Source organism: Lissotriton vulgaris, chromosome 9, assembly GCF_964263255.1.
Source record: "Lissotriton vulgaris chromosome 9, aLisVul1.2, whole genome shotgun sequence".
In the NCBI taxonomy this organism is placed as follows: Eukaryota; Metazoa; Chordata; class Amphibia; order Caudata; family Salamandridae; genus Lissotriton; species Lissotriton vulgaris.
The window spans coordinates 940,239,892-940,252,861 of NC_141697.1; the positions used below are offsets into that span (position 1 = coordinate 940,239,892).

A 12,970-nucleotide genomic window follows, 5' to 3' on the forward strand; every position below is an offset into this window, starting at 1 on the left:
GTTTAGTAGATTAGTGACTGTAAACCAATAATATTTGGGGATGCTAGATGTGTTATATTGAGACTCCACGTAATTTTGATACCTGATAAAGGTGCTCCTTTTCTAAGCAGAAATTGGTTAAATTACAGATAGATTCATGATTTCTTGAAGAAAGTCTCTTGGCATACGAAGCAATGTGAATACTAAAAGCTGCTACTTAAATTCACTTGAGAAGTGGTATGTGTTAATGAAGATCTCTGTTCTGAATCTGAATTTAAGACAGTAGAATATTTACATTTATGCCAGTTTGCTGCTATTATTTGCACCTACTTTATATCCATTTGTAAATGAAGGAAGAAGTAAGTCTGCAAACGGTTGTTGTGCCGATTTTGCAGGTGCTATTTCTGTTTCAGCACAGTTTTGCATGGACAGTTGCCAATAACTAGTACACTTTGTTTATGTCAGACGATAATCTGACACTGGTATTCTGGTACTTCAGCTGCCAGGGTAAATAAAGTTGGTAAGGATGATGAGGGATTAGAAGAAGGGTTGCTATGGGCAAAGAGGGCATTTAGAGGTGAGAAAGAAACTATTGGGGAAGTTACCAGGTCATTTTGCAAGTTTCATATATATTAGCTATTGCTTTGCTTTTAAATTATTTTTCTTTTCAACCACTGTCCACTTCATACGGATTTTCACTTTCAGTGGGTATCCAATGTATGTTTTCTCTTCAGAGGCTAGAAGGGGAGGGTGTGTTGGATAATACTTCTTATACTGGAGAGTGATAGCATCCAGAAAGGTGATTCTGTGATATAACAGATTGCTTTTAGTATGGTCTGGAGAAGAACTATGATTCATAAAACTGAACAATTATCCCTGTGTGTGAGCATGCCAAATAGAAATCAAGACTTGGTGTGAGCAGCTGCACAATTCCAGGAGTGGGAGCACAGCCTGCTCAGCATGGCATAGTAACAGAAAACAGAAACAGATAACAGAAAGCAGGCAGAGAAGACTGATTTTAAGTGGCAGAATTGGCATCAAGAAGGGTGGATGCCTGAAAGATCTCTGGAGGAGAACAATCTACAAATGGTGGCCAACAATTACCTGGACCTGAATAGTGATGGGGCAAGTAGCAGTCTTCTGAGCCTTTGGGTCAGGCAGGATGTCATTGTTTAGGTCCACCACCTGAACCACCAGGTTGTAAGTTGTCCTTTTTTCAAAGTCCAGAGAGCTGAGAAGATGGATCTCGCCTGCAAAAAGAAAGAGAGGCAGCAGCAGCATGGTCAGAGGATCACTGCAGGAAGCCGGTTTCTGAAAGGAGGAGCTTTATATAAGATGAGGAAACTGCTTTAAGCTTTCTTCCACTTTATGGTTTCCTGGCATTGTTAGCAGTAAAATCAATTCTACTCTTGGGAAAACTAATCAAACATACATGGGTCTCGTAATCAACAGGCAGCACTCTTCTCTCATACCTGAAAAAAAAATTCAATCATAAATAGGTTACCGCATCCACTTTGCATTTGTAAAGAACTTTTAATTACATAAAGGATAGCCTACAGCAATCCATTATTGTAAATTACTCATATCTGTTTTTGTAAAGTGATATTTTCACACCTTAAAAGCATACAAAATTCAAAAATTGAGGCTTATAATTCAGGATATCAGTTATACATGAAACAGCCACCTCCCCACAATATGGCGCAAAAGTTAATCTGACAAAAATATGTTTCAGGGACACAAAAAGGGAGAAAACACAAGACAGTACACATGAATCTGTTTTAGTATTGCTGGCCAGCTATAAACTTTTAAAAGTAATATGTCGTGTTTCGCTAGACTAATCGTCTACTATATTAGAATGTATAGCAGATCCTGCATAACAAAATATATTAAATTCCTGGCATTTTAGACATCACTGTAAATTGATGTGTCTCACAACTCTGGGGCTTATACATCAAATATTAAATAGTGAGACATTTCTGAGCCCTTGTTACCTATTTTAGACTATGTTAACTGATTTGCCCTGACCTTCCACTATACTGCGGTTAGCGTTTTCCTGATCAATTGTTGAAGAGAGTCTCTATGATATGAAGGCTAACAATCCATAATTCATTTTAAGCATTTGTCTATTTCGTTATACCGGTAAAATCTTTTATTAAGCACCAAACCATACTATTTAATCTAGATACAAAATGGGCCAGTAGAACAGCCCTATCCTTTCGTATGAGGAACATTTGGGTTTTTTATGAGGTTGCTCAAAGAATACGAATTTCCACAGGAACAGTTAATGATATACATTGGAAGCAGTGGAGAGAGGAGAAAAGTGATTATTGGTATAATGTGTTAGAGTTCGGCCTTTAGGGGTAGTGTAGAGCCACCCAAAGTGAGGGTGTTGGTGTAGCTCTGAGTGTGGAGGGTGATGTTGCAGCTCTGAACATGGGAAATGGTGTGATAACTGAATATAGGAATGGTGTAGCAGCTTCAATATGGGGTTGGTTTAGCAGCTTTGAGTGGGGGGTTGGCATAGTATCTGTGAATGTGGTGGGTGATGTAGCAGCTTTCAACATGGGGATGGTGTAGGAGCTCTAAGATAGTGTTTGTGTTTTATCTGTGAATGTAGTAGGTGGTCTAGAACCTCACAATATGTGATGGAGTAGCAGCTCTGAGAATTGTTGTTTGTATAGTGTTTCTGGATGTGGTGGGTGGTGTAGCAGCTCACAAAATGATAGTGTAGCAGCTTCGAATATGGGAATGTTTTAATATCTGCCTGTTGTGAGTGATAATACGTTCGGACAATGGGGGTTTGGAAGTGCCAAATTAGAAAAACAGTGCCTGAAATTTGCTGTTTTTATTGGGGATGGGGATTGTTACAACTCAAAAATAATATTTTCCCTAAAACACTGAATATCCTTGCACCATTCCTGGGGATGGTATAGAAGGTATTTCTGCTAGGGAACAGTGTACAAATGTTATTATCAAGGCATAGTGTGGGTGCTCTGGCCATTGTCATAGTGTACGTGTCTTGGCTGTGGATTGTAGTATATGAGTGCTAAATGCAGGAATTAGTGTAAGAGCTGTGTCTTTTGAGTACAGTGCAGCCACATTCAATGAAGGGGAAGGAGATTTAGGTGAATGGAAAGGAAAGGAGAATTCAATGTGGGTTTTGGAAGGGACACTAAGACCCTTATTATGAGTTCAGGGCTAAACTATGATCCCTGTACAAACATATGTTTACACAGGGATCGGAATTACGAGTTGTATGATGAGTATCACACCCTCACAGTTTTCCCCTGATAAATATTGACCGGTCAAGCCTTCTGAAATTGATTGAGATAAAAACCGTATAAAAAAGGCAAAACATGCACAATTCGGTGTGTCAAATACTGACTCCACATGTTATGCCCCATTCACCAGTTAAAAACTCTGAATAGGAGGCATTTACCACACATTTTGAAACCTCACCCCGGGATAATGGTATTTTACCAAGTGTGGTGAACTGGTAAATACCGCTCTTATTCTGCTTAACTTGTAATGAGGGGTATGCACCCATACAGTGACCTTGAAGACCTCCCACACTATATTCACTCTTCTCGTGGAGCCCTTGTTTTCTTCAAAATATCGAATTCATCTCGTTCAAAGCAAATCTCTGTAGGGGGTATCAAGCAAGGCCGAGGGCTGGGGGGTGCCATTATGGCATTTTACTAATTTGCAGACCCCAGGTCAATGTCGATTTTAGCGACAGGCAGGGGCTTACATGGGAGTGCAGTATTTAGTGTCTCCCCCTGAAATCATGGGTGACACAAAAACAAGTTGACTCTGGTATGGAGCATGTGTACATGGGAATAATAAAATAAGTATTTCTCCATCAGGTGCATTTTACAGCAGTTGTCTGTTAATTCCCAGTTATCAAGCCAGTGCCTGAATTTAGCTGCCAAGAGTATGGCCTGTGCACCCGGAAGCGCAGGAAAAGAGCTGTCCATGTCCACCAAGGGTATGCAATTGTAGTCCCCCTGCGGAGAGTGAGGCAGTCAACCTCATTCAGCAGTGCCCTTGCCATCAAGTCGAGTAAATACAACTGTGCTATATTCGAGGCATACAGCGGTAGAGAGAGTTGAGATAGAGAGGGACTAGGTGCCCAATCCACAAAGGTAAACTTAGGCCTGAAGTGTTAAGAGCTATAAGTTTAGACCTGAAACCTAAGGGCCGAATTTACAAAGGTTAACTTAGACTTTAGGTCTAAACTTAGATTTCAGGTCTAACTTTACCTCTTTGAATTGGTTCATCATTGCTTAAAGATGTGGAGATAGGGTGAAAAAGTTGGCAAGAGATTGGTGAGGTAGAAGAGGTGAGGTGAAGTAAGGAGAGAGACATGAGAAATAAAAATGAGGCAGGGAAAGAGGTGACAGATATGTGGAATAAGTGATGGCTACAGAAGGGTGGGATTTATTGATTGCTGTATAAAGTATAACGAGCTGGACGGAGGTAGAGAAGTGAATCAGAAAAAAGGTAAAGCAGAACACAGGGGCAAAGGGAGCATCAAGGTAGACACAATGGGTGCAAATGAAGAGTGGTTAAGAGGGAAGTACAGAGAGAAGGAGAGTGAGAGGTGAGATCCGGTAGCGAGGAGAAATGGTAGAGGAAGAGACTGTTGAGGAGGGAAGCAGACACAAGGAGGTAGAAAGGGAGAGAGTGGTGAGGTAAGGATCTTTATAAAGAAACAGAGAATAAAATAGAGAAAGGGTCAGTGGTGTGAAAGAGAGACAGATCACTTTACCAGCAGACACACCTTGGAAGGTAAGGGCCCTGGGGCAATTGCTCTCTTTGCCTATGCCTTAAAACATCACTGGCGGATGGTAGAAACAAACTTGGAGTGTTTTTGGACTGTAACAAGTGAGGAAATAAAGCACTAAATAGTGAAGACATGTTGCAGCCCGGGCAGATTTGCCTTTTAATTCATCAGATATTTCCCCAGTGGGTTGGAGCTATTGGAGGCGGGTTTTGAAAGCCCAGGTCGATTGCTTGTGCCTCTGGCACTTTCCTCCACTCCACAGGGGTAATTGCAGAAGGCACTGCAATGGCTCCGAGATAGAGGGACAGACTGTCAGAGAGAGAGAGAGAGAGAGAGAGAACAAGCTTGATCAGAGTAGGAGCAGGGGAGAAGCAGGGTCTTAGCCAAGGATGGATGTTTTGGGGAGTCTGGCCCCCAAAGGATAACTACAGCATAAAGGGGGTCTCCACTAGGCAGGCATATGGCTCCTCCCAAAAAAACAATATATTTTAAAAGGAAAGGTACAGTATATGAGATTTTAGAGAATGCAACACATGCAGGGGTATTTTTTAAAGTATTCTTTCATGACAGCTATTTGTGATAAGTAGCAGGACATGGTGCTACTGAAGCACAGTGAGACAAGAACTTTGGGAATCGCTTGGGCCTCATTTCAGTCCATGGTTTTCACTCTCCATGCCATTCTAGACAAAGGCATGCCTCATGCAAATCAATACAGACCCTGCTCTTTAAAGAAACAATCCGTCCTGACCACCAGGTAAACCTCCTCCAGGAGTGACCACAAGCAAAGTTCGGGCTGGACTGTTCCCATGAGGCACAGGGTCAGACTGATTTGCATATAGCCATGTCTGAACTGGGGTGGCAGAGTGGGCTAAAGAACGGTTTTGGATTAAACCCAGATCTTTTGACTGGGTGTGAGTGTTTGATTGATTCAGATGCTCCGTCCATCACCACCCCCTTTTGTACCGCCACAAGCAACCCCAGGCTGATTTCGACCTACTTAGGTCTCATCATTGAGGTACTGCTTGAGTCCTATGGTACAGTAAGTACAGGGACCACATCTGGGCATTCGCATCACACTTATGGCGTAAACTGCAACAACAACAAGTGATGGGTAGAACGCTTGAATTAGGCTTAGCCACCGGCAATTGCTTGTGCTGCATTCCAGTCCATTGTTTTTCGCCCACCATGCCACTGTACACAAAGGCCCATTATATGCTAATCAGTACTGACACTGCTACTCATGGGAACAGTCTGTCTTGAGCTGCTAGGTGGGACTAAATTTAGAAGGGACCCTAAGGAACCCCAGAAGGATTTTCAGCCACTGAGGTTTCATCAGTGAGGTACAGCTTAAGACCTATGGCACAATGAACACAGGGCTTATGTCAGGGAATGTCCCTTTGCATGTAGGGTTTAAAAAGCAAAAACAAGCAGGTGATGAATGGAATGCTTGAATTAATTTCAGGAACTAGAAACTTTGGGCCGCAATTCAGCCCAGAATGAGGAGTTCTAATAAGGGAGAAACTGGTCTTGGGTAGCTTGTATTCCAGTTGAGGAAGGACCGGATATGACAGTTCGGGCTGGATTCTTTCTACTGGAGCAGGGCCAAGACTGATTTGCATATTCCTTCTGTGGCAAACAAAATGAAGATGTGGATTATTACCCTATTACTGTCAAAACTTGCCTGTTTAATACGAAATGTTTAAGAACAACCAATAAAAGCATGTAAAAAAAATACTGACTTTCATATGGCTGGGTCCAAACTGAAGTGGCATGGTGTACAAAATAACAATGGACTGGGATGTGGCCAGCGTAATTATCAGTGGCTGAGATTAATTCAAACATTCCCTCCATCACTTTTTTGTATACTTCAATGTGACGCCCTCGGTGAGTCGGGTTTGTCCAGGCATGGGAACCGTTCATGCTGTCTTTTTGGACCCAAGTTTTACCTGACGGATAAGCCGAAATAAGGTCAAAACCGAACTTACGCTGCTTGTGCCCGGGCATAGCATGCAGTCCGAGCGGGGCTGTTTCTATTAAAGCAAGGTCAAGACTGATTTGAATATGGCTGGGTCCAGACTAAGGTGGTATGGTGTGCAAAATAAAGATGACTGGGATGCTGCCCAAGTAATTATCAGTGGTTGAGATTTATTTAGCCATTCCAACCATCATTTTTTGTATACTTCAGATTTTGGTTTGATCGCATTTCTGGACAATCAAATTCATCAAAACTAAATAGAAAAGAAGTGAAGTTATTCATTATGTTTTTAATTCTCCATCAAGGCATATTTAAATAACAAACACGGATAATAATTGAACATGTTTTGAAGACATTTCTAAATACATTGAAACAGTTATGAGTACACAGACACGATGCAAAAAAAGATAAGGCCCCACTCTCAGTCAGCACTGTGCTGACTGAACCTGTCTCCTGTGGGGGGAATCTCAACAGAACAGTGAGTGAGTGTTGCAATGTGCCTACTTCTACCTGACAAAATGAGCTAGAACTCGCCAAGCAACTCCCCATCCATCATTCCAGAGCCTTCGGCTTAGTGCTTAATTTGTGTGGGCCATTGAAGGTGGAGGGCACAAGCACTCATTTTTGGGAACCCAGACTTAATTGTTATCATATGGCTTTGACCCAGGCAAAAAGAGAAGAAGGAATACCAAATGCAGAAGAGAAAGATAGAGGGACAGTGACAAAGGGAAATATATGGGGTAAAAACGAACAGGCAAGAGAAAAAGAGAAAGGAATTAAGAGAAAGGTAGAAAGAGGGACAAGGTGGAATCAAAACTAGGCAGCCTTAGTATTCGGCAGGCCTGACATTACAAAATTCAACAATGGCCTCCTGAGAAACACATTTGGCCCCTGTGCTGATATTTTTACAAATTAATGACCATTGAGTTGGGGAACAACAAACTTGTTTTTCTGCACCCAGAGACCGAAGACTTGGGTGAAAGCATACTTTACAAATACATGTTTAGTTGTGTTATTTTAAGCACTGCTTGGACCCCAAATCACTCCCACAGTGTGGCAGTGATACACCTTGGGCCCTGATCCTCATTTTGCACTGGTCTCTCCCTTTGTGGGTGGCTACCTGCAGAGTGCTTCCCAACTGAATTCATGAAAAAGGCTAAAACAACTACAGAAAGAATAGCTAGCGCAGAATGCCTTTTGCACTAGAGAATACGTCTCCTTCCTAGAGGTTGTACCACCTTTCATGACTCTTAGTTTTAAACACAGTGGTCCCTAGACAAGGACAATAGATTTTTCTAAAAAATGAAGATAGAACCGGAATCAGTGATATATTTGAAACTGTCCAGCCTGGCAGATATATTTTCAATTCTGAGAATGTAAAATCGACTCAATGAAGTGGGACACAAACCTGCGTCCTACTTGGTATACATACAAAAAAGACAAAAAAACAAACAGGAAAGTTCCGGCAGAGCAGTTAGCTTGCATGTTACACATTTGATTTGGTGCAAGCAGCAATATTGTGAGACACTGTTACACATAAATATTATGCATTGGTAAGTGTGTTAGAGTCATGACTACCCAAGGTCCCTGACCAATCTGATTGGGTTCCCTTGTCCTTTATTACCACCTTTCATGACTCTGCCACAATACAAGGTCTTAGTGTATCTGCCCCAACGTTGAGAGAGAGAGAGAGCGAGAAAGAGAGAGAGCGAGAGAGAGAGAGAGAGAGAGAGAAAGAGAGAGAGATCCATTTCAAAATGGAAAAGTTGACAAACATATAACAGATATCGGTAATGTAAACACTTTAGTGGCTTGTGTAGCATTATGATTATCCCCATATGCAGGATCACTTTTGATTATCGTTTGAAAATATAAAGTTTTTTAAATTTGCTTCACAATATTGTGCAGGTCTTTAACTTGCAGGATAAACATATTAAGAGGCGAAAGGAGTGTTAATAAGACCTAAGGTTTTGTTGGAAACTGTCTCGTCACCTTAACCTGTTAGCTCTGCCTGCTGCCACTTGCATTATTATGGGAGTACCGGCCTGTTCAGGTCCCCTGGGACTAGGGCCCAGGAAAGAAGGGAGGAGAGAGAGACAGAGAATCGATGGATGGAAAAAGAGAGGGATAGAGCCAGAGGTGGAAGGAAGTGGTCTGGTTTGAGCATTTTCTCCAAGGCTCCTTTTAGTTCCAAGTCTGGGCCTGGTGGGAACAGTACGTTCCAACTGGCCTTATAGGGATGAATTTAATCCTGTTTATACTCACCACTCCTGGGGTTAATGTAGAAAAGAGGAGGGTTGTTGGAGTCACCGCCGGATATCATATACTGAACATTGTTGAACTTGTAGTCTTTGTCGGTGGCATTCACACTCCCAATGACAGTGTCAAACGGCGCATCCTCGTTGACTGTGAAAGACCTCAAGGTGCCGCATACAGGAGGGTACTGGTTCACAGGTGTCACCGTTACAAAAATTGGAATTTTGGCTAAAGTGGGGTTTAAAAAAAGAAATTCATGAAAAAATTTTTTTTAATAAACAAGTGACTATTTTATATCAACCTATATATACATAATCAATGTAGCAATGTTATTTAGAAAACTAATATTAAGTAGCAGATGAATGAGAATGGATATATTGTTTATTGACGATTTTAGTAGAATGAGTGATGTACTGTTCACCTCGGGGATTTTTACACCTCTCTTGTTGGGTAGGGGTTTGAGAAAATTGAAAAATTGCCTTGTGTGTAAAACAGAGATTCTGTTTCGATCACTTCTGCACCACCTGGCGGCAGGGGCGGCTCTAGGCTCATGGCGGCCCTGGGCAGGGAGTGTAGGTAGGGGGCCCCGGAAGAGGGGGTCCGGGCGGGGCTGAGCCCCCCAGAGCTCAGGAGGGGGGGGGGGGGGGGGTTAGGGTGTTAGGAAGTGGAACAGAGCCGGAGGCCGCCAAATCCCTGCCAGGGGCCGCCACGCAAATATGTATCCATCCTCAGAGGACTATTATATTAAGGATATATATTGGTTTGGCGGCCCCTGGGGTTTGGTGGCCCTGTGCAGGTGCACAGCTTGCACATGCCTAAGGCCGCCCCTGCTGGCGGCTGCTGTGTGCCCCTGTGGGCTGTTGGTCAACCAAGATGTAATACTATGATGAAGATGAAAATAAATTTTGCTTCAGGATTGTTTTGAGAACGATGTGGATTTGTTGGTCACTTGCCTCAGCCTCCTTACTCCATGAAAGGCTGTCGGCTTGGAGTGTTTGAGGGGACTCAGCGTTTGATTGGTCGGCGTGCCTGTCAGTGACGTGACGTGTATGCCTTACTCAGTGATTCGGAAGAAAATGTTTCTCCGACCGCGAGGTTTATGGTTTGGCTCAACTGAGGGTTCAGCCGACAAACTTTCAGGGACACTGTTGAAGAAATTCAGGTGTTGGATTTTTAGTCAAATTTTTCCCAATCAGAGAGAATATGCGCTTTATTTTCCACAGGTCCGAGCTGTGTGATTTTGGATTATGACAGCTATTTAATAATACAATATCCTGCTCGGTCAAAACACAGTTTCAGAAAGAAAATGTGGGCTTAACCCCCTAAGCCATTGCTGAGTAACCTGTGTTTTTTAATTGAAGTAGTACCCGAAAAATCTTAAAGTCAGCAAACCAAACAATAATATTCCTAAACCAATTTATTAAAAGAATGATTGTGTGAAGCATTTAATAAACAAAATGACACAACAATAGGCAAAATAACAATAATATGAATTTTTGTATAGTCATACTGTCAAGAAGGTGGCCAGCAAGGACACAGAGAAGCCATATTGTACTAGCACTCCTCCATAACCATGCAATCACAACTTACACGGTACCTCAGTTGCTCCAAAATGAGTGTTACAGTCTTTGACAGTACGGTGAAGCCACAACCCAAACACAAACAGTGTCAGTGCAGCCTTAGCAGATCACGACATGGCGAGGTGCGGGCTGGGGGAATAGCCTGAAGAATGCATTGGAAGCACAGTGATGTACTCAGACTTCCATAGGGTGGACGTACCTGAGGGTCAGAGTGATGACTCCAGTCAGAAGAAACACTGGTTCCAGACAAACCCCAAAGCATATCTACCAATTAGCCCACAGAGAACAAGAATAGCTATAATGTGGGGAGACAGCAATAAAGGAGGTTGCCCATCCTGTTGAGGCCCAGGATATGATTCCAGAACTGGAGCACGAAGAGCACATTAATTCAACACTTAGGGACCGATTACGTGTTGTTGTTAGGAAAGCATTCCCATCGAATCGGGTTAGGAATACTTTCCGAATGATTCGTATATGAGGAGTCCTACCGACCGATTATGATGTGTCCGGATGATTACGGACTCGGTTCGGTGGGACTCGCATTGGCTTCAATGGGAGCCTGTGTCCAGAATGAGAACACAGAACACAGGCTCCCATTGGAAAAAGGGGTGGGTGGGAAAAACCTTGCACCCTGTGGCGAGCACCCCGTGGTGCCTGCCACATTGTTCATGGTTGGGAAGAGGGGACCCTTGGGTACACCCACGGGCCACATTTGGTCACCTCCGGGTGAAGGGGGGGGGCTGCAATGGGCCCCCAAAGACTGATTCCGAAAGCTGCTTCTTCTTGGTCAAACCGATCCGGAACAACTGTCTGAATCGGTCATCACACTCGCTCGTTCGGAAACCATCTCCATTGGGCTGTATGATTCGGATCCGAATGACTCGGGCTGCCTGAATCCCATTCGGAACCGATTCAGTTAGCCCGGAGAGCTTCCTTGCATCGTACTCAGTTATCCTGAATGGTGACTGATTCGGTAGGAAAAAAGGGTTCCGAATCTGATTCGACAATGCTGAATCCCATCCGGAGCCCTTCTAAATGACATCGTAATTGGCCCCTTAAATGTAAAGCTTTGGATGTACACACATCTCAGGTGCCGCTGTATCATTTACGTGATAGAGAAAATGGTCTCTTAAACGCCCTAGAGCTTTAGACAAAGTCCCACCCAACCAACAAAAGGGATTTCTGATAAACATTCATGGCCCCACAAACTAGGTGTTCCGATACTTTCTTATAATTGACTACGGATTGAAGACAGTGCTTTGTTGGAGTCAGCCACTCGTCCTACACGACTCCCTGATACAGAGTAAAAGATCAGAGGAGCGAAAATTGACAATATAACAGGGACTCCTGAAAATATTGGAAAAGGGGGAGCCAACTGAGAGAGAAGAAATTTGCCTAGGGTGCACATATGCCACCAGACAAAACTGCAGCTCACACATGGATGGCAAGCAGTAGGGACAAATTAGAACAATATGTGAAAAACATGATAACCCAAAATCAGAGCAGAATTGACAAGTAGTTTCACAACCGGGCATTGCAGAATCCCACACCAGATAAACAACCACTATCACTGGAAAAAATTGATATTACCGGAGAATTCATTTACCAGCTGACTTTAAGACATTATCTAAAGAACTGAAAGGAGGTTTGGCTACTTTGGGACTACAGTAAATGATCTGGAAAAAAATATAGTTGGCTGTTTGGATGAGCAAGATATATTTATTGTTTGGCATTTCTAATAAACTGTTGATTAGTAGGCATTTTCTGATTTAGTAAAATTTCCAATGAGAATTAATGATTTGATTGTAAAATAATACCACAGGATATAATTGATTCCCATTAAGGACCATTTTTCTTGTCGTTTTATGTAGCTGAGGCTTATGGGTGATATGGGCAAAACCCCTTAGTTTGTATAAGGAAAGTGACATAATAATTGGAGGTGAATTTAATATTGTGATTTATAAATCTACACTCAACATATGCCTAATAAAAGCCAGATTATGGATGCCTTCAAGCTTACCCCGCAGCCAGTGAAGATGTGAACAAATGCATTATAAACTATAGGAATGTAAATGATAGGAGATATGTAGGTAACAGATCCTATGCGACTCCTTAAAAGCAGTTTTGTAGGGTTGCTTGAGTCTTACTTCTTCCAGACTAGATAGAAATACAGTGGAAATATGCATGGCTCAAATCCCATCTGAAGCATTTGGAAGAGACTTGCCTAAAATTAGGCATTACAAGCCCAAGTCTGAGCTTTGGATGTGGATAAAATAGAATATACTTCGCTCCACCTGAAACAACATTACTATAGAGTAGTAAAGCAGAATGCTTACTGTAATACAAACTCAGAGCACAATGGGCGAAAGAAAGAATAATAGAGGTGTCAAACTC

At 42.5% G+C, this 12,970-nt stretch overlaps 1 protein-coding gene across 1 annotated transcript in view; it reads right to left on the reverse strand.

The window, feature by feature from the left end:
* LOC147692577 (cadherin-related family member 4-like) overlaps positions 1-12,970 on the reverse strand; it is a 422,868-nt gene that overhangs the window by 155,489 nt on the left and 254,409 nt on the right. The window contains exons 11-12 of the mRNA XM_086938792.1: positions 9,006-9,224; positions 1,084-1,229 (exon numbers count right to left, since the gene is read on the reverse strand). Of these exons, the coding sequence (XP_086794918.1) occupies positions 1,084-1,229; positions 9,006-9,224 (365 nt within the window). The remainder of the gene's footprint in view (positions 1-1,083; positions 1,230-9,005; positions 9,225-12,970) is intronic.